We start from the raw sequence: 22,455 nt of genomic DNA on the forward strand, positions 1-22,455 counted from the left end.
CAATTACAATCAGCAAAGATGAAAAGAAGGCCAGATAAAGTTAACTCATTCAGATCCTGAATATGAAAGAGAAACAAACCTTTCATTAATTAGACTACGCAGCACATCTGCTGATTGTTTTCCTGATCAGTACATTCATCGTTTTGTCTATAAAATGTCAGAATATACAGAAAATGCTGTCAGCTCAAGGTGGCCTCTTAAAAATGGCTTGGTTCGCCTGAACAACGCTCAAAACATTCAAAGCTTTTCAGTTTTTACCATCATGTATCCCAAACGAAAAGCATGACATTCTCAAATGTATTAATACAGTTTTATTACCATTATTAATACCAAAACACAGCCACCAGAGGGCCTCAATGAAACAAGACAAAATGCAACTTCCAGTAGCTTCATACAACAGGTTATTTAAATAGAATTAAAAAAAACATGTGTGCGTGTGCGAATGTTCACAGACTATAGTTTGTAGACAACCATTTGAAGCTGACTTTGAAGTCACTTAAAGATTGAACCAGATTTGGCACAAAAAGCTGCTTTAAATAACTAGTTAGCTGTTCTGTTTCCTAGTTTAAAAGTGTCCATATTTGACAGAGAGTGCTGCTGGGGCCTCAGTAACTTGCTGTCCACTTTTATTGCAACAGCTGACATTAATGGCAACAACTCGCCCCACTGGGACTCAGAATCTCCTGCAGGTGTGTACGAGCAGAGAGCGCGAGCGCAGGAAGTGGTTTTCAGTCTGACAAGCCGATCTCAGCAGGAAGCGCTGTCTCGCTTTGACAGGAAACTGATCTTAACAGTCAACAGTCCACACACCCACAGGTATCTGATAACAAGTGGATACTGCTGCTCGTTTACTTATAGACTGCTTTATGGATCATGGAATCAATAATAGTCACGGGTGGTATTTCTACAAGCAGAATCATTGACAATGTTGATTTCATTACACAGGAGAAATGTCGTCTCTGGATTTTTTTATGTCATTGAAAGTACTACAAGTATATTTTTCTGAACCTAGAAATCCCAGTTAGTGTAATTGAACTATTGATTTCTGAACCCTTAAGCATCTTGACAAATTCAATTGTACAGTAGAAGGCGGAGGTGGGGGGGGGGGGGGGAGAGTAAGGGTTAGAAATGGAGTTGCATCCTCCATCATTTACAAACTCAGGAGGTAAAACCACATTTCTCATACCCACAGTGGGACAGACTAAATGACTGACAGACAAGCAGGTTTCCTGTGAGGTAATGTTGGAGCAGAAGCACGCCTACATCCTATTACAAATGTGTACATTTCTTTGAGTTATGGTTGCTGTGCAAATAAAAGGCTGATTTCTTTAAGGCATCCTGAGTCCTGTGTTTAAAAAGACTCCAGAGAAAGTTTTGTTTTGTTTGGAGGGAAACCTTAGACATAAAAGCAGAACGGGAAGTGAGGAAGAAGAGAAGTATTAGGTGAAAACATAAAGCACAGAAAACAAATAATGAGTGATGAGATTACTGTAAATAGATGAATATCAGTGACATTTCATGAGGAAACAAGCGCCTCGTGAGTGAGAGGGAGCTGGGGTGCTGCAGCAAAGCCACCGACAGACAGAGCAGCTAGTCGCATGTTATTGCCGGATAACGTTTTGCAAGACAGGAAACGAGAGAAGCAAAGAGAGATTGAACCAGCGAAGACACTGACATACTGTCATCCTTAGTTCTAACAGGAGTCTCTAAGATTGCAGTAAATCAGAAGGGAAACCGCTGAAAGGCATTTCATTTCTAATTTTGTTGGATGTTTGATGCGTCCTTGAGAGGAGAGACGAAACTTGAGTCACGCCTGAAATTTCTGAAATGGGCACTGAGGAGAAGGCTTTAGAGCCTGCAGCTCAACAACCAGTGCAGGAACAGGGTCCACCAGAGAAGGAAAAGGAACCCCCTGTGGAGCCCACCCGAGGACAATCGTCTGAGACCAGCGACCCCCTCAACACGTACAAGTGGCACACGGGCTCCAAGGGAACACTCGACGAGGTGAAAGAAGACGGGGAGGGAGGAGCGGCAGCGGCAGCGGCAGCAGCAGCTTCTTCCACATCCACACTTGATAAGATTCAGAAGGCCTCCACTAACAAATGGAGCAAGATGCAAAACTGGCGCAAGGCCCTGAGCGAGGACCCCGGTGACAAACATTCACCCAGTGGGAAAGGCGGAGAGGCAGCCAAGCCGGATAAAGGCGGCAGAAAGAACCCCTTCAGAAGGGCCCTGTCCGAGCCTCCTGGGTCACTGTTTGCAGCCCTGGCTCCTTCCTCCAGCTCTTCCAGCCCAGCTCATGCAGCGTCATCGTCCACTGCTGCAGACACCCAGGGGGTCTCCTCCACAGACCCTTCGCAGAGAGGAAGCGGAGGGGCACTCCTAAAAAAGTACCTGAGGACTGTGTCCCAGAAGCTTAAAAGGCCCAGGCTGCAGAGTCGGAACAGCACCCCAACATTACTGCAAGGTAATGCTTCCTGAACCTGAAAATATATGTTTAGTTCAACTATATGAACCTTGTTGCCAAGTCTTCAAATGTTTTGTTTGAGATTAGCACAGTAGTGTGAATCTTGATGTGTTAAATACATCAAATGATGGTCAAATGGGAATCCTCACGTAGTAAAATGGGTCAGGGGTGTCAAACTCAAATTTACTAAGGGCCACACTGGAAAACGAGAATAACATTAAGGGCCAACATGTATAGTTTATTGACATGTCGAAAGTCAAATATTTTTGACTGTATTATTGCATGTCATATAGCTTTCTCATTTACAGTTTGGTTGACACAACGCCCTAAAAAAAAGTCAGCAAAAAAGTTCCTTAGCCATCACAGTTTAGCAAATCAAGCAAAACAATGTTTACATATTTTACAACAACCTGTTTCCCAGCCTGAATATGAAAACTTTCTGCTTTGGGGGGAATTTCTGAGTCTCAAAGTCGACAAATCTGCCAAATTCTGCTTTGAGCGTCGCGTTATTGCATTTTGAAAACAGATCTCGTCTTTTTGGTTTGGCGCACATCTTGGCAGGCCAAAATTTATTGGGAACTTTAATTGATAAGCAGGGCCGGATCAAAACTTGCCAGGTGCCAGATTTGGCCCACGGGCCTTGAGTTGACACGTGTCCTATGTGGTTCAAGCCGGATTCTACTGCATGTAGGATCACCGAGTAACACACTTACAGTAGGTGAGGTATGTGTGACTTTCTTCACAGTGACGTATACAGTGGGATATAATAAAAACAGCTGTGTTTCTGTTAAGAGTATTTCAGCATGTTGTGCCATATTAGACAAACTCAGTGATAAAACATTACCTAAGAGAAAAGCTGACACACTTAAAATAAGATGACCTTAAGGATTAACTTTAGGGGTGGGAAAAAAAATCTTAAAATCGTATGTATCGTGATTTTCTTTGGCGATGATTTCTAAAATCGATTCTTTTCCCTAAAATCGATTTTTATTTTTTATTTTATTTTTTTTTACCAATGGTGAATCATTGGTAAAATGATTCTCACACACACACACACACACACACACACACACACACACACACACACACAACCCCACACACATATATTGACGGCACCCCCTCCCACAAAATACTTCCAACGTCCCTGTGAGTAATGGATTCAAATGTGAAAAAATGTGTTAACTTTTTGCATATTGAGGAACTTAATACAAATATTCGGTTCAGTGGCATGCTCCGCCTCTGTGTGGCCAGTTAAAATGTTAGCAGGTCTCCCATCGTGGAAGATGCGGCAGTAAAACGGAAATGTCTGTGTTTTCATTACGGATCGACTGATACTGGTTTTTCAAGGCCGATACCAATACCGATTGTTAACAATTGATCAAACCAATATTGCATTTGCAGTGAAAATGAAAATCTTTAAGTCAAAATTAAGATTTTGGAATGTTACAAACTAGTGATGGTCAAATAAAGCTTTGCGAACCACTGTCTTTATTTTCTGAGAAAAAGGTTAAAGGAATGGCAATTCAGTGTGTTTTCAACCCTTTGTTGAACAGAGAGCGCCATCTAGTGAGCTCAGAAAATAAAGACAGTGGTTCGCGAAGCTTCATTTAACCATCATTATTACAAACTCCAACACAAAACTTTGTTTAAAGGTCCCATGGCATGAAAATTTCACTTTATGAGGTTTTTTAACATTAATATGAGTTCCCCCAGCCTGCCTATTGTCCCCCAGTGGCTAGAAATGGCGATAGGTGTAAACCGAGCCCTGGGTATCCTGCTCTGCCTTTGAGAAAAAGTAAGCTCAGATGGGCCGATCTGGAATCTCCCTTTATGATGTCATAAGGAAGAAGGTTACCTCCCCTTTCTCTGCTTTGCCCACCCAGAGAATTTGGCCCACCCATGAGAAAGAGAGAGACATCATGGCTTGAAAACAAGCGAAGCATGGCAGTTGGTAAAGCAATCTCCAATCTCTCCTCCTCATTAGCATTTAAAGCTACAGACACAGAAATGGTACATCCTAAGTAAAGCTCATTGTGGGACTGGCTCTAGTGGCTGTAATTCTGCACCAAGGCTGAATTTGGGGAAAGAGACAGTATTAGGGGACCACTAAGGTCTATATAAAAGAGACTTCAGATACAGTATTAGCGGACCACTAAGGCCTATATAAAAGAGACTTCAGATACAGTATTAGGGGACCACTAAGGCCTATATAAAAGAGACTTCAGATACAGTATTAGGGGACCACTAAGGCCTATATAAAAGCATCCAAAAAAGCAGCATGTCATAGGACCTTTAAATGCTTTAAGCAGTTATGTAATACATTAGAAACTTTAAACATAATACCCAGTAAAAGCGTCAGATAGTGTTGTGGGCAGGACATTAAGTCAGACTCAGTGGTGAGTGAAACCGAAGCAGAGGTACAGACACAAAGCTGTAGCCGAGCCAAAGTAGCGCACTTTTAAATTCATTAACTTTATCGTTATCAGGCAAATAAAACGCAGAGACAGATAATCTGCAAACTGCCAAAAAAACGCCCTGATAATTGGCCAAGGCCGATAATTGGTCTATCCCTAGTTTTCATCAATCAAAAATGGAATGCCAAGACAAATGGGGGAGGATCTTTTTAAATAGAAATCATCCTCCTGAACAATCTGTCCCTCTCATTTCTGAAGTCACGGCTACGCCCCTGGTAAAGACACAGTGTTCTGTGTAAATGTGTGAAGCAAGAGTAGAGGGGTTAAACAAGGCTGTAATCCTAGCGTACCCTTTTCAAATATGTAAACCCTGCTGAACCCAGACTTTCTTTATCAGTGCTGTCAGACCCTCAAGGTGAACATGACAAAGACCAAACCATCGCTTTCCAGAAAAGGTTCAAACAGTTGAGCGATGGCCCAGAAATGTAACGTAGCTGTAACTGAAGAGCAGCAAACTAATACTGATACTTACCGAAATTTACAAACCACTGTCACAGGAAACTTCCGCTCTGCTGAGAAGGAACTCAAAGCTAGAGTAACACAGGCACCCAACTCCCAACTCACATTTCAATAATGTACAAAGAAAAAAATACATTAATTAAGGGTAGGATTAGGTGTTCTTTACTAGATTTATTAAACTCTACAGCCATATTTAAACTAGTTGCCCTACTGTTGCCTATCACTACATTTACGGTGAAAATAAAGCATCAGGAACCTCAGCCAACTTTGGGATAACATCAGAGACATTGTTTGAGCCAAAGTTCACAACAAATACTAAATACATATTTGGGCCTCGGCTGACTATGACCACAGAAAGTGGAAGAAACCATGGCAACACACACAGACTGAGCAACAATTATCCAAGTGTACAAGAGATTTCATCTGGAGAAAATCTCATTAATTATATTCCATAAATATTCCTCATCCATCATTTTACGGATGTTTTATTGTTGCAATAGTTTATTATCTATCCTATATATCTTCTTCTTTACTAGAAACACTTGCATTGATCATAGCATTTATTTTTTATTGCTACTGGCATTCACCTAACTGTTATCAATCTATTCATTATTGTACTTAAGCAAAACACTTAAAACATCACACCCTTTAAGCTTATGGGAACATTTAAAGTACCATGATGCAAATACGTTTTGAAGGGTATATCGAGAAACAACTACTGAGGAACTTCAGGATGTGCGCAGACAACGATAGCATCAGTAAACCCAGCAACTCCACAAACGGGAGTGACCAAGTGCTGTGGGAGATAAGTGCCATAATTACCTAAAATAATAAACAAACTGCGTGTGCCTGCAATTCCGGCCATATTCACATTTCATTGTACGGTATAGTTGGTTATCCACAGTGTGAGAAATGTGTTATTTATTTGGTTGGATTATGGATTGTATGGTGGGGATAGACCGCTTGCAACTTGTGTCAATTCTCTGTAAGCTGCGTAGTGATGAATATCAATGTGTGTGTGTGTGTGTGTGTGTGTGTGTGTGTGTGTGTGTGTGTGTGTGTGTGTGTGCGTGTGTGTGTGTTTGTGCACGTCTGTTTGTATAGCAGATGTGGGTGAGGATGTACCCACTGAACTCCCAAGACTACAATGGGCCCCGCCTCAGGAGGTGCCCTTATGGGACATTAGCAAATGTGTGCTTGAAGATGGACAAATTCTCATTTCTCCAGAGGAAGAGGTGCCAGCACACACATACAAGCCACTCACCAACTCCCCATGGTTCACCAAAAGTCATTACATATGTGAAAAATGTAAAACAGAAAGGTGTGTGTGTGTGTGTGTGTGTCTTCCTCAGCCAACGATGTGGACCCGAAACCGTGTCAGCAGCTGCCTGTCCAACCTCAGCATGCAGAACCTCGTAGATATCGACTCAGGTTAATACATCACCTACACACGTATACATTTGGCAAAATAAAGAACAGATTCCTGTATTTTAAATGAGTAAGTAATATGTATGACCAGCTGCTACTGACATCACAGCAACACAGTATGATTCTGCAGACAGTCACAGAGGAAATAGCTGAATGTTTATGCGTGCGAATGACTGTCAAATTACTTCCTCTACTTTTTTTGGCGAAGATAGCATCTCGCCTGGGTGTTGTAGCAGTCCAATGAAAACTTGTAGTGAGAGAGAGGGCATAGCCAGTATCTGCTTCCATTCAACTCTGGCATTTTTGCTTAGAAGAAGCTGCAGTGTGGAAGTGACTGATCCTGTAATACTTTTGACTGGTTGGCGCATTGTCACCATCAACATATGTTAATGAGGAGACAAAGGCAATGTTAAAGGGGCAGACGTCTAAGTAACAAGACTGTGGCACACCTTTGGACTAAATGATGGGATTTAGACGCTGGATTGTTTGTGGCGGGGCCTTCGGTAAGCTAAAATAGAACGGAAAATGTGTCTGACAGTACTCTACGTTGTTCTTTATTCACATCTTTGATCTTTACCCTATAATTGAAGGGTTAAAAAATACACTGAAGAGAAAAATCAGGGCAAATCATGCAGGAATGTGATTTTGAAATTTCATCCTCTGCAAAGCTTTGATTGGGTTTCAATAAGAAGAATGTCTGCTTGTGAATTCAAAACTAATAGTAAACGTTACTTCGATAGTTGCAGCTCCAGTTGAATACCACATCCTGTGTGGCCTAATCTAAAAGTATTTGCTAATACTACCGCTTTGACTATTGTTTTGAGAGTTGGTGGTAACGACACTGAATTTTGAAAAAAGGGTTTGAACCTAAAAGAGTTCCAATCAAAGATTTGGTTTGTAAAATTGAGTCCTGGAAACAAATTATTCAGATTCAAAGTATTGACTACAAACCCTAAATGGAAAGAAAATATATTTCTGTGTATAGTTGCCTTTGGCTAAACTAAAACATGATACAGAGAATATAAAAAAGCCAATAAAATGAATATATAAAAATGAAATGTGTGTTAATTTCTTCCCGATACTTAGAATGTAGTCCTGACCATGTGGGGTCATCAAGTGGCCCTCGACCAAAGAACCAAGATGGCGGTGTAAGGGTGAGTAAGACATCAGAGATAACATTCTTTCTGCTACCCCTGCATTTCTTGTTGATGTTTTACATAATTGTTCTGATGGCATCGTGCTTGCCTTTGTCGCCCTAAGGCACTGATCAAGCGACGTCTCGAGAACAGGGCCAAGAGGAATAGCAACACCCAACTGAACCCTCTAGGACTAAACAAAGGAAGCAGGTAAAGCAGGGACGGAGCCACACGTTGTAAACATTCGGGGCTAACCACTTGAACATCCAAACATTGTTTTGTTTGTGTTGTGCTCTGTAATCCAGAACATCATGAAACCTTGACTATGAGGTTTAAGTGCAGACATAAAGTTTTGATTTATTGTTGTTTACATTAATATTGGGTTCGGGGGGGGGGGGGAGCGCAAATGTATAACAACAGTCTACAGACACACTGGCGTCTCTGTGAGGCTGAGCTAAATGCTAACTTCAGCGTGCTAACATGCTCACAATGACAATGATAACATGCTGATGTTTAGCAGGTATCATGTTACCAGCTACAACCTCTGGGGACCATGAAGGTCTGTACAAAATGTCATGGTGATAGATGTGATCTCTACAAGATCACTTTTTTTTTTAAACTTACCACAATGACAAGAAAGACGAGATTCTAATCTATCAATACATATATCACACATATATTCATGTAACCTGTGAAAGTTCTACATAGAGCTAGAGTCCCACAGGTGTAACAATGGGTAGTATAGGGTGAAAGTGAATTTTACTACCCTTGACAATTCATGGTATATTTAATTGGTATTTTTACATTTGACATTTTTACCATTTTGACTGGCTTTTTCTACTCTGATTATTTCTAAGGCACTATGGTTCCCGGGAGTCAGTGTCCATTCCAGTCAGTGCAGTGGAGAGTCTAGATCTGAGTGCAGACACCAGCACTGTCATCAGGCCGGTCCACAGCTCCATTTTGGGGGAGAAGTACTGCTTTGAGGTGTGAATTCTGTCGATGATACTCCTTCAGGCTCCTCAAGGAACTTCCTACAGTGCCCTCCATTCTTTTGAAAAAAATAAACTTTCTAGTCCAGTAAGGCTAACATGGTCCTGTTGGTTTCAATGTGCTTACAGGTGATAAACTCTGAGAACACCCACTGCTTTGGCTGCTCCTCAGCTGCAGAACGTGATCGTTGGATTGAAGACCTGAGAAGGGCTGCCCAGCCCAACAAGGTAAGCCATTAGCCATTTGTTCCAAAAAATGTCATGCAAAATCAAAATCCTAAAAAAACAACTAAACGAATCATTGTTCACAGGATAACATCGAGCGTACAGAGAACTCCTTGAGTCTGTGGGTAAATGAAGCGAAGGATCTGCCACCCAAACGGAGTTATTACTGCGAGTTACACCTGGACGGGACCCTGTTCGCCCGCACCAGCAGCCGAGCTGTTGGCAAGCTGCCTAACCGCTCCAGTCTGGCAGGGGACAACTCCACTTCGTCTTCAGGAGGTCCGGGGGCCAGTGGCGGTGCGGCCGGAGGGTGTCAGTTATTCTGGGGGGAATTCTTTGAGCTAGACAACTTGCCTTGTGTCTCCCAAATCACTCTGCACCTCTTCCGCGAAGAAGACCCCAAGAAAAAGCGCCACTCCCGAGACGAAGTCAGCCTGCACCCACTGGGCAGTGTGGTCATACCTTTAGCTGAGATCCGAGGGAGGACCTATCAGGAGAAGTGGTTTCCCATTACGCCATACAAGGCCTCAGGCACAGCGGGGAACAAAGAACTGCTGGGGCCACAGGCTTCACTCCGCATCAAGGCCCGTTCTCAGAATTTGAAAGTGCTGCCCATGGAGAAATACAAGGAGTTTGCCGAGTATGTGACGGTGGATTATGTGGAAATGTGCAGAAACCTGGAACCACTTCTAAATGTGAAGCAGAAGGAAGAGCTGGCAGGAGCTCTGGTCCACGTACTGCAGAGCATTGGCAAAGCCAAGGTGGAGTCTAAAAGAAAACGCATATAAGCTAACTGCATCACAATCAGATTTTTAAAAATACAACAAAAATGAATAATCAGACATATGTTTTCTTATCTAAATGTGTATGCTTCAGGAGTTCCTCCTTGATCTTGGCAGTGCAGAGGTGGAGCGTCTTGGAGAGAAGGAAGCAATGATCTTCAGAGAGAACACATTGGCCACTAAAGCCATAGATGAATATATGAAGCTGGTTGGCCAGAAGTACCTCATTGCCACACTAGGTAAGGTAGCTCAGTGGTAAAGGTGGCTTCTTGTAATTGGTATTGGTTGGTGCTTTGCTTGTTTTCACCGAACTCTGTGCTTTCTTTTTTACCGCAGGAGACTTTATCAACCGACTTTACGCATCGGTGGAGAACTATGAAGTTGACCCTCGTAAATGCCATGCCTCTGAATTGTCAATCAACCAAAAGCACTTGATGGAAGCCTGTGAAGAGGTGGTGCAAAAGATTATTGCAACCAATGGGTGAGAGCGGAGACATGAAATAACAAATAGTAAATGTTCAGGCCAGTAGTAGCGTCCGTTCAATTCACAAAGCTGATGCTTGATATGTTTCTTGCCTAAAGACCCTTTCCTGAAGAGTTAAACAAGATCTTCTCCAGCTGGGTGGAACTGTGTGAAGACCAGAGCAGACCAGAGATTGGCCAGCGTCTCATCTCTGCTTCCCTCTTCCTTCGATTCTTATGTCCTGCTATCCTCAGTCCTTCTCTTTTTGGTCTGACACAGCCTTATCCAGAGCCAAACACCCTGCGTACCCTCACCTTAACTGCCAAAGTCATCCAGAATCTGGCCAACTTCACACTGTGAGTGGCTACTTATGTGTTACAAAATTCAATGACAATAAAAATTCTTCTTAGTTTACCCGAAGTGGTCAATGAAATTTTGTTGTGATTCAGGTTTGGAGAGAAGGAGGAGTACATGCTCTTTATGAATGAATTCCTGCAGCAGCACTGGGATGGAATGAGGGGGTTTCTACAAACAGTGTCAAATGGAGACACAGAAATTCCAATGTCTTCCTTCGATGGCTATGTAGATCTGCCTCTGCGCTTGGCTGTGCTTCATGGCCTTCTGGTAGACATCATCTATCAGAGGGACCAGGTAGGACAGAAAACCTATGAGTGCAGTTGGTAGTCTTGTGTCATGAGAATGTTCTAATTTTGTGTTGCTGATCTTAATCATTTGCATAGTATCTGTTTATCTAAAAGATTGTACTATACTGTTGATCAAGTGTTAGAAAAATAATAGTGATTGAAAAATAAATTTGCGGGTACCAATAAAAGCTTCAATACTTTTAATAATTCTCTAAGAAATAATCCATATCATTATAACCCTCTAGATGAGGAGGGGAGGAGTAAAATGTGATCTGTATCCAGACACTATTTGGAAAGAGCTGGTTTTGGACGTTTGTAATTAGACATTTTTATTTCAATCTGCCAGATTAGTTATAGTCCGGCACAGTTGACTACATCCTGATTGATGTCTGCATGTACAGCTTGTCTCAATGACATTTGTTTTGTCCATATAAGGTATCTAGATAATTATCAAATGTCTAAAGAATATACTATATGGGGCCTAACATGCAGCTTGTTTCTCCCTCAGGACACAGTTGAAAAGCTGCACCCTCTGCCTTCCATTCTGAACCAGATAACAGAGTCACTGGGCCCCGAAGCACATCGGATCATAATTAGCAGGTATGTTTAAGGCCTATATCTTATTTGACTTGTCAGCAACTTGTAACTTGTATTATAAACTTGAACTTGGTTTTGTTACGTGCTACTTCTTGCAGCCAAATGGGACAAGCCAAGCCAGTGTACGTTCCTCCTAAAGACTTGAAAAAGTATAGCCCCCACCAACCATCCCTCCAGCAGCTTCCTGTGGACTCCAAAGGCCTACAAGATGGGTATGATAGTTGTATGTCTGTAAATGGGCCCACCCAATATTGCTGGGCTTAGCTAATGTTGCTTTTTTTTAGGTCAATAACCATGAAGGAGATTTCTGACTGCCCCTCAAGTTTTTGTATCAGTGATCCAACCACTCATTGATTTAATTTCTGCCACTTATCCTGTATGGCTTATGGGAGTCTGGCATTGCCAGACCTTACTCTTCTTACTCTTATTTTACCTTTAATTTGACTGTGAGCAACTGCAACTAAACAATTTCCCCGAATACAATTATTATGATTCTGATACTCCACAGCGCTGTGGCTCCACCACACATACATTCTGGGATTGCATTTCTTTAAACCAATCACACGCGTCAACCTCCGGACACAGCGACGGTGGCTCTGCAAAATAGTCTGGGGAAGGAACTTGTTTTGGTGGAACAAAAGAAAACGCCACATACAATATTACATGAAGTCAACTGTTCACACAATACAGTAACGTGAGCTATTGAAATTAGCTGGATACAAACGTCATTTGCTCTTACCAGTGTATCGCTGCATGTACTACGTCCATAGCAATCCCCAACAGTCGGACCTAAAACGTCCCAGTTAGAGAGTAAATGCTGCAAAAAATATTCTTCCTAAATCTTTACAATCATTCCCTGAAAGAACCAAGCAGGTTTGGCTAGTTGCACAAACCAAATTTTCTTCAAAACTTGCTATTTTCAGCGTGCAGCTTGCTAGCTCGAAGATTGTTGTTTCCCGGAGCGAACAGAGTTTGAGAACAGCAAGCGGAAGGTGAGGGACATGTCAGGCATTATCCTGGAAATGTGTTTCCATTGATCCAGACTAGGCTTGTGGTAGCTACAATGCAGGTAGGTCAGACTTACTTAGATGCTAGACCTCCAGCTATGTGCTCCAGATCTTTTTGGCAAAAATCCCACACTCTGCTCTTGCTACAGCATCACCATTTTGTGAAGAAACTAACTTTTCAGTTCCTCTGGACCTTCGTCACAAGTATACTAAAATACACTTGACGAAGGCCCAGAGGGACCGGAACGTTAAATAAATGGTGATGCTGCAGCAAGAGCAGAGTGCAGGATTTTCTCTTTTTTTTTTTTCTTCGAGACTTATTCATTAATTAATTAATAATTAATACAGTCATCCATGCATGCATTTATTCATTCATTCGACAGGGATGGCAGGACTCGGAGGAGTATGAGAGAGAGGAAGCCAGTCACCAGAACTCAGAGTGCTCCACACAGACGTCCTGGTCAGGCAAAACACACCTTGAAGAGGCAGATAAGTTCTGAAGTTCTGCCGACAGCTGACAATGAACAAGAGATGGAGACCAACCAACCTCTTATCTCATTACCAAATACTGTGAGTAAAAAGGGGAACTGTGAGTCTAGCTCGGCTGTTTTGGCTACTGAGCTCAGAAGATCATGTGTTCATGCCATTGCTATTAATACTGTCAATACTTTTTAAGTAGGCCATCTTGAAATAATGCATGCTTATTCAATAGTAATAGACATTTGTTGACTTGTATGTTAACACAGAGATAGTATGACTTTGTGTGGTTAATTGGAAGGAATTCATTAGACTATATTTCCTTTTGTTTCAGAGTGCCAGTGTCAAACGTCCACATGCTCTGGTTCCATGGTTCAAAGTCAGCCACAACAGGGAGTCAAGTGAGATGAAGACTGAGAATGAGCAGTTCAACTTACTGGATAGGGTATGTGTCAAACCTGCTTCCCCACTAAAGTGTCATAATTCTGGCTGTGTATGTAAGATTTCATTCCTACATTTCATAAAATGCACAGGGTGGGGAAGCTGCAGGCCTGGGGGCAACTGGTGTGGCCTTTCTGTGTGAATGTGAGCATGAATGGTTGTCCGTCTCTAATTTGTCAGCACTATGATTGACTGGTGAACTGTCCAGGGACCAATGTCAGCTGGGATCGGCTCTAGCCCCTGTGACCCTCTAAGGCAGGGGAGTCTCCAGTGACAAATAATTATACGGAAATGAATAACACTGAAAACATTTTAGTTTTCATTTATTATTGCTGTAAGCCTAAAGTGACTCTTACATTCTTCATTTAGGCTATAAAACATTTCAGTCAACTAAACTGTGCATCATAGCCTACGTACTGTATGTCTACGGCCACTGTGCTTTCTCCTCAATTTTTGCAGAGTGGTATTGAGTTTCCATAGACGAGCTATGGATTCCAAATCCCCAAAAAGTAATATAAACGACATTTCCAGAACAAGCACACTGCATTTGTAGGTATCTGGCTTGTGATGAGAGAAAGAGAGTGATTTCAGAAGTACTGCAGAAAGCAGAGCAAATGTACTTTAAAGAATTGGCTCAAATGGTCAAAAGGCAGGGCAATAAAACTTGCAACAAACATCACCATATTAACAAATGCTCATTCGGACCTATTAGTAATGTTGATTAGCTAATTTAAACTTAATGGGCTGTTACCTTTATTATAAGGCTCAAAATATGTTTTGCGGCTCCAGACCAATTTTTGTAATGTTTTATGGCCCAAGATGGCTCTTTTAATAGTGAAGGTTGCCGCCCCCTGCTCTAAGGGATAAGCAGGTATAGCTAATGGAATGGAATATCATAAAATGTCAAATTGTCATTCACATCCCAGCATGCTCAGGAGCTGTCAGAGCTTCGTCTGGGGATAGAGCAGGTGACAGAGCGTGAGCTGGACATGGCAAAGCGCCTGGAGGACTTTATTATCCAAAGCCAGGACCAGAATGCAATGCTGCAGGCTGAGGTGGCCAAGCTCCAGGATGAGCTGACTGTGCGAGAAGAGCAGCTCGCCAGCGCCACCTTCAGGTATGATAGTAGAGCTAAACAGTAATGTGCATGTTCTAAATGTCAGCAAATGTATTCTGTTATATTGTGTATATGTATATATATATATATATATATATATATATATATATATATAGTTATTGTAACTATGACTCCGTCCTTTTACAACTGTCTGATCCTAGGATCAGTGCTGTGCGATACCAGTCACCTATGTGGTAAGACTGGTATAGCTGTATTCTTTTATTTGTGTCGGCCCTTTTTTAATTGTATTGTATGTTTTTAAATGGACCTTGAGTCTAACAATAAAAAGCTACTATCTATCTATCTATCTATCTATCTATCTATCTATCTATCTATCTATCTATCTATCTATCTATCTTAGGGCTGTCAATCAATTAAAATATTTAATCGTGATTAATTGCATGATTGTCCATAGTTAAGTCGTGATTAATCACAGAATTTTTTATTTGTTCTAAATGTTTAACACCTAAATAAATAAAGTGTCTTACTACTTTAAAGTCTCTATCCACAGCACTTAAAGAAAACTCACCTGCAAAGCTAGTTCACCTGTTACTGTCGTTATTTCCTTCTTCCAGAACAGCAAGGAGTTGAGTTTTCATTAAAAGATGAAGATTAGAAGATTATGACTGCTGTGTAAACTGCATGCCAAATGAATCAGAGCACACAGGGCCATATGAGCATTTGCTGACAAGCATTTAAAATGGCTATTGTTTTAAACGGAGTCCGACCATAGACTGTACATAAAGAGAGTCTGACGCGGTCACTCCACATAAAACACACCAGGGCTACGTTCGCTCCAGCTAACTTCAGGGTTAACCAAATATTCTCTGTCTTTTTATTGGTGTCTCTCACAGGCTGGGTGTGATCGAGGAGGAGAGGGAGGAAGATGAGAGGAAGCTAAGTGTTGCCATTGCAGCAGCGGAGCGAATGAACGTACTGGTAAGAAAGACAGAAAAATGACCAAGCTTTGTTAAAAAGAATAGTTCACCTTACATATCACAATTGACTGGTTCATTTATGCAGCTTTAGGTGAAAAGCATTCTTAATACATTAACTTGTATTTAGTTGTATACCTACATATTTGAACTATTTGTGTGATGTAATGTTAATTTGGAGTCCTAAAATCCAAATTAAATTAATTTGAGAGTGTGTTTGGTGCCATTTTTAAGGTTTCACCTCACCTGTGGTTGAATAGATAATAAACTTAACCTAATGTTGGAGTTAACTATGATGTGATGTTGTTATCAGTTCCCATGTATTGCATCCTTTCCATAATACTAAGGCCATTACTATGGAGTTACTGTGAGAGAAACCCCTTCATTGACAGTATACAGCAGTTGAATTGCATACATGAACGAGCAGATGAAAACATATGGATGGCTCTTTTCTACGTGCTCACAGGAGGAGCAGTTTGCAGACCTGCTGAAGGACTTCCACCAGCTCAGTGAGGCCAACAACAGTGGCCAAAACAACATGCAGCATCCTGAAAAGTCACACATCAACAGCATCTGAACTGTGACAGCAAAAAGATTTAGAGCTGCGCTACAAGTTTGTGTAAATACAGACGTAGAGTTCATGTGGAAGCCACTGCCTGAAGTCACAGTTATGGTTTTGTTGATCAGGTGTAATTTCATTTTATAAATATGATTAGAATAAAAGTGAGTGGGTGACTGAGGTGAAAAGAAAAACCTACAGGAATTTTTACTGTATCTTAGCTACAGATGTGTTTTGAGTTGTAAACCTGGTAAATAAAAGAACTACAACCAAAGGTGTTTCTCTCAGTACATTCTGCAGTGGGTCATTCTTAGTGCAACAGTGGTGGAACATTACTAAGGCTACGTTTACATTGCTACGTTTTGTTTTTTATCGGAGTTTTGAGCCAAAAGCGATCCTCATGTTTTTCTTTTCCACCTAGGGCTGGGCGATATATCAATATTATTTCGATATCGTGATATGAGACTAGATATCGTCTTAGATTTTGGATATCGTAATATCGTGATATGACATAAAGTTTGTCTTTTCCTGGTTTTAAAGTGCCCATATTATGCTCATTTTCAGGTTCATAATTGTGTTTTAAGGTTGTACCAGAATAGGTTTACATGATTTAATTTTCAAAAAACACCATATTTTTGTTGTACTGCACAGCTCTCTCTCACTGCTGCAGATCCTCTTTTCACATGGTCTCTGTTTTAGCTACAGAGTGAGACCTCTTTTCTTCTTCTTCTTCTGTACTATCTTTGATTGCACTCGCATACATGCGCAGTAGCTCAGATGTACATCATGTCAGCTAGCTAGCTTCATAGACAGTAAAAGAAAGGCTGTTTCTACAACTTCAGTCAGTTACAAGGCAGGATTAACTGGGAGACTTCTAAATAAGGGTGCACATGTAAGTAGTTCTTTTGTAGATTATGGTGAACTTGTGTGTGTTGTAGCAGTGCTTTGCTATTGCGAATGAGGTAGCATGCTAGCGTTAGCATGCTAACGCTAATGCTACGAGCTAACAGTTGTGGATGTGACATCACAAGCCGTGCCGATTTTGAACAGCTCACCCGGAGACTGAAGGCAGGACACATTCAGAAACCGTATCTCACTCAAAACAGCATGGATGGATTTTTTTCAAAGTTTGTATGCGTGTGGAAGCACCAGAGACACAAAAGAACACCCCAAATCCCAGAAAAAGTGTTTTTTTCATAATATGGGCACTTTAAAGGCTGCATTACAGTAAAAAGTGATGTACTTTTCTGAACTTACCAGACTGTTCTAGCTGTTCTATTATTGCCTTTTCCCCACTTAGACATTATGTCCACATTACTGATGATTATTTATCTAAAATCTAAGTATGACGATATTTTGTTAAAGCATCAATTGTTAATCCTAGAATATCGGCGCAATATCGATATCGAGGTATTCGGTCAAAAATATTGTGATATCTGATTTTCTCCCTATCGCCCAGCCCTATTTCCGCCTTTAATTTTTGACAGGACAACTAGGTGAGAAAGGGGGGAACACATGCAGGAAATTTGTCACAGGTCGGATTCGAACCCTGGACCTCTGCGTCGAGGCATAAACCTCTCAGTATATGTGCGCCTGCTCTACCACTGAACCAACCCCGCCACGATCCTGGGGTTTTTAACTCCAGTAGAAGAACTGATCTCCGTTTAAACTAACGCGGCCAAACCGCATATCTCACCAACATTCTCGTATACTGGGCATGCGCGTGTCGGGGTAAGCCCGTTGCTGGTAGTTGTCCTGGAAACGTCAGTAGCCCTGTCTCAGAGAACGAGACGTCATGACCCAATCAGTCGGCGAAACATTGGCGTGAGTGTCGGTGTTGCTGAAGGTCTCTGTTTGCGGCCGGTGAGACTGAAACACAACACTGCAGATTCCAAACCAAAACGTGAAAAAAGTGTTTTTAAAGGTGCCCTGCCACATGTATTTCATTACTTTGTGGTAATGTCTGATGTTCTACCATGGACTCTGTAACATTTTTTGTGGAAAAAATGCCTTGGTTACCTTGTTTTCAAGCCATTCTAGCGTGGTACAGAAAGCCTGCAGGAAGACTCAGCTCGATTTGTGCCAGTTATCATTAATATTCAACGAGCTAAGCTGCTTGACTCTGATTGGCTAACTGCTAGCCAATGAGAACCTGGCTCAGGCAACATGATGTCAGACTGACCAGCTTTTGTAATTGGCCTGATTTCTCTGCTTATTTCTTTTCAGTGGCTAGAGCTGACAGAGGAGGTAGCAGTTCATTTTCACATTCACGACATAACACAAACACATATGGACCTAACATATTTCAAAAAATACAAGTAAAAACGGTTTTGTGTGGCAGGGCACCTTTAAATTTCTCCAGTTTAGGGGCTCTGGAACGCCAGAGCAGTGTGAATGTGAGGTGTAAACGTAGCAAAAGATATTCGTTATTAAACCAAAACACAGCAATGTAAATTTAGCCTAAGTATATCTACCCAGCTAAGTAGGCCTATAGTTTTGAGGTACTTGTAGCATACTTTTTTTAAAGATTATTTTTTGGGCTTTTTACTTTATAAGATAGTGAATAGACAGGAAAGAGGGGAGAGAAAGCGGGGATGACATGCAGCAAAGGGTCCCAGGGCAGATTCGAACCCGGGCCACTGCCAAGACTCAGCCTACACAGGGCGCACACTGGACTGGGTGACGAGGTCCCACTCGTAGTATACTTTAATTGAGAATTATCATTAACTGCTTTATACTTCTACTCGACTACATTTATGGGGGAAATGCACTTTATACTTCACTATAATTATTTGGCTGCTATTATTTTTTGCAAATTTTACATGAAGACACATAATCAGCTTATGAAATATGATTCACTGACATAAATTAAACTACCCAAGTAGTTACCCCCATCCCCTACAACATAAAAATGCTGCTTACACATTCTTGCATCCAATAGTATTGCAATCCAATACTATAATCGATACTGGATCACCAACCCGGTTCACCATGTGGTAATTAGTTGTAGTAAGTACATTGTAAACTAAAAGGATAGAGGCCTTAAAGGGGAACACCACCTAAATAAATTCCAATATGTTATTTCCATGGCCTAGGACTGTTCATTCAATATTTGTGAACATGCTTGAGCTACTCTCTCTCAAAGCCGGAAACCAAGGGCCTCATTACAAAAACATCCTAATTCTGAAGTCCTATCTTATCTCAGTTTAGGATGACATTAAGATTTTTTGGTATTACAGAAACATGTTTCCTGACTGCATTTAGGAAAAACTACTATCTTATCTTAGGATAGGAATTTAGCTATTACAGAACCGTCCTAACTTAGGGATTTCTCAAGTTAGGAATCCTAACTTAGAATGGCATAGACCCTGTCCTGAATTCAAAATAACTGCAAAAAATGGCAGCAGCACTGTTAAAGGTCAGCGCACCTTAAGTGAGCCTTAGCCGAAGATGTTGCTCTCTGAGTGGCTAACCCACTTCACTTTAATCAGCAGGTGGCAGCAAGACATCAGGAACTTGGCTTGGGTCTTGAGGCGTTGTAGCATTTATTCACTGACACATACACACACACACTGCACTGCTACATTCACAGCTATAATGTTACTGCTAACTTCATACTGACCGCCACACACAACATCACAAATTTGCATTTAAGCATTCTAGTTTTTGGATTTGGTAGAGAGCTGTTCATGTTTACTAATGTTTTTGGACCGTCTTAGACCCTACATCATACACATGTATGAATTAAATTACATTAAATTCCTGTATTTAAATTATACTAAATATGGAAATTTACTTATATTTCCCTGAGAATTTGTGACGTGAAGGACTTGTTTTAGAATGGTGCGGCTCTGTCCAGCAGCTTTTTGTCAGCTCTGTGAACAATTTATGCTAAGTGTATGCTATTTTACTTATTTTTTATAATATTTTTTGGACAAGATGGTAACATACAACCACAAGACACTCCTCCTGATGATTCTGTTAACCTGCCAGTCAAGATGTTCAAATGTAAAGACCAACGAAAACACAGGTGCAAAAAAGTGGAAAAAGTAGGAAAGATGAACTTCACCTACAATCCCCACTACATAGACAAACAAGAGCATCTCCTGCCTGATCACAGACAACAATGAAGAGGTCTATCTGAAAGAAGTACAACCCACTCATGAATGTTAGCAAGACTAAAGATAGTGGATTTTGGAAAGAAGCAGGAAAGTAACATCAACGGGTCCTCAGTGGAGAGTGCGGATAGCTTCAAGTATCTTGGTGTCCACATCACTTAGGGTCTAGTCTATATCCACGACGTTCCACTTCCGGGATAGCTCCGTTGCCGCCGGAAATTCTGCCGGATGTCACTCTTTTTCGGCAGGATGGCCGTTTCCTTCCTCTTTATTTGTGTTGGCATTCTAAACTCCGGTGGATTTCTGAGGACTATGGTTAACTGCTCCTCAGATCTCTGCAGGGTAAATCCAGACAGCTAGTTAGACTATTCAATTTAATTCAATTCAATTTCATTTATAGTGTCAAATCATAACAGGAATTATCTCAGGACACTTTACAGATAGTCGGTCTAGACCACGCTCTATAATTTACAAGGACCCAACAATTCCAGTGATTCCCCCAAGAGCATGCATGAAGTGCGACAGTGGCAAGGAAAAACTCTCCTTTAGGAAGAAACCTCGGACAGACCCAGGCTCTTGGTAGGCGGTGTCTGACGGTGCCGGTTGGGGGTATGATGAACAATGGCAATAATAGTCACAATAAAGATATTGTAATAGTTATAATAGCTCATGGTGTCGTAGAGCACAGCAGGGCGTAACAGGGCGTGGCAGGGCGTTGGCTGGACATAGCAAGTCGAAGCCGGGCATTGCAGTGCGTAGCAGGGTGTAATAGGGTACAGCAGGGCGTAGGGCATGCCCACGGCGACAGCTGCCACCATGATGTAGGTGCCATCATGATCCAAGATGATGACGCTGGGCGGAAAAAGAACATAAGGACTCCGGGGAATAAGCTCCCCGGAGCTATGTTAGTAACAAGCATTTCTGTGACACGAATACACACAGATGGCAATGCCATCTAGAGTAATTATATCTTGGGATAATGATGTTCGGAGGTGTTTAGGGCCCAGCACAATAACTTCAGTTTTGTTTGAGTTTAACATCAGGAAATTGTAGGTCATCCATGATTTGATATCTCTAATGCATACTTGAAGTTTGGCTAACTGACTGGTTTCGTCTGACTTGATTGATAAGTATAATTGGGTGTCATCCGCATAACAGTGAAAGTTAATTGGGTGTTTCCTAATAATATTGCCTAGAGGAAGCATATACAAGGAGAAAAGAATTGGTCCAAGCACTCAGCCTTGAGGAACGCCATGGTTAACTTTAGCGTATTATAGTACTATATAGATATAGGTTGGCTAAGACCTCAGGATCGAGGGTGGGTTTTTTCAGAAGAGGTTTTATCACAGCTACTTTAAATGACTGCGGTACATAACCTGTTAATAAAGACATATTGATCATATCTAGTAACGAAGTGTTAACCACAGATAACACTTCTTTAAGTAGCCTCGTTGGGATGGGGTCTAATAGACAAGTAGATGGCTTTGCTGAAGAGACCTTTAGCATTGATTCTTGAAGGTCTATCGGAAAAAGCAGTCTAAGTATATGTCAGGTCCTGTCGTTCTTTCTAGCACTCCTGCATTCAAAGGTGAACCGTTAGAAGTTAAGGGCAAAAGATGATGAATTCCATCCCTAATTGTTATAATTTTATCATTATGTATTATAAATTGGGAATTAGAGCTTAAAAAGAAGTTTAGTGAAAAAGAATCGTTAACTCTGTGTACGGAATTGACCTCACCTTTAACTATAAACATTAAAGTTAAGGAAACTAATTATAAATTCCTGTATAAATACTCTATGACATCACGTAGAGATGAGACCAGTGAGCCAAAATTGTTGCTGCATACCCCTCTGACACTGGGTAGTTGCGCCCCTGGCTGAGCCCCCCTAAAGGTCTGATCCTAGAATCACCCCTGGTATCTATCTATCTATCTATCTATCTATCTATCTATCTATCTATCTATCTATCTGTCTGTCTGTCTGTCTGTCTGTCTGTCTGTCTGTCTGTCAACTATCTATCTATCTATCAACTATCTATCTAGCTATCTGTCTGTCTATCTATCTATCTATCTATCTGTCTGTCTGTCTGTCTGTCTATCTATCTATCTATCTATCTATCTATCTAGCTATCTGT

At 41.3% G+C, this 22,455-nt stretch overlaps 1 protein-coding gene across 3 annotated transcripts; it reads left to right on the forward strand.

Moving 5' to 3' along the window:
• The first annotated feature begins 1,329 nt into the window (after positions 1 to 1,329).
• rasal3 (RAS protein activator like 3) lies at positions 1,330 to 16,477 on the forward strand. 3 transcript variants are annotated; one of them, XM_078265782.1, is made up of 19 exons: positions 1,330 to 2,467; positions 6,505 to 6,635; positions 6,753 to 6,831; positions 7,915 to 7,982; positions 8,089 to 8,174; positions 8,822 to 8,951; positions 9,086 to 9,184; positions 9,268 to 9,942; positions 10,058 to 10,202; positions 10,300 to 10,444; positions 10,546 to 10,782; positions 10,876 to 11,077; positions 11,579 to 11,670; positions 11,766 to 11,879; positions 13,058 to 13,244; positions 13,486 to 13,596; positions 14,519 to 14,709; positions 15,564 to 15,648; positions 16,111 to 16,477. In XM_078265782.1, exons 1-19 carry the CDS (start codon positions 1,828 to 1,830, stop codon positions 16,219 to 16,221), a joined length of 3,528 nt encoding a protein of 1,175 aa, XP_078121908.1. In that variant the 5' UTR covers positions 1,330 to 1,827; the 3' UTR covers positions 16,222 to 16,477. The 3 variants fall into 3 exon arrangements, with proteins under 3 accessions (XP_078121908.1, XP_078121916.1, XP_078121925.1); XM_078265790.1 differs by having other exon boundaries at positions 1,331 to 2,467; positions 6,508 to 6,635; XM_078265799.1 differs by lacking the exons at positions 1,330 to 2,467; positions 6,505 to 6,635; positions 6,753 to 6,831 and adding an exon at positions 7,062 to 7,331.
• Positions 16,478 to 22,455: the final 5,978 nt, after the last annotated feature.

The sequence above is a fragment of the Sander vitreus genome, chromosome 2, assembly GCF_031162955.1.
Source record: "Sander vitreus isolate 19-12246 chromosome 2, sanVit1, whole genome shotgun sequence".
In the NCBI taxonomy this organism is placed as follows: domain Eukaryota; kingdom Metazoa; phylum Chordata; class Actinopteri; order Perciformes; family Percidae; genus Sander; species Sander vitreus.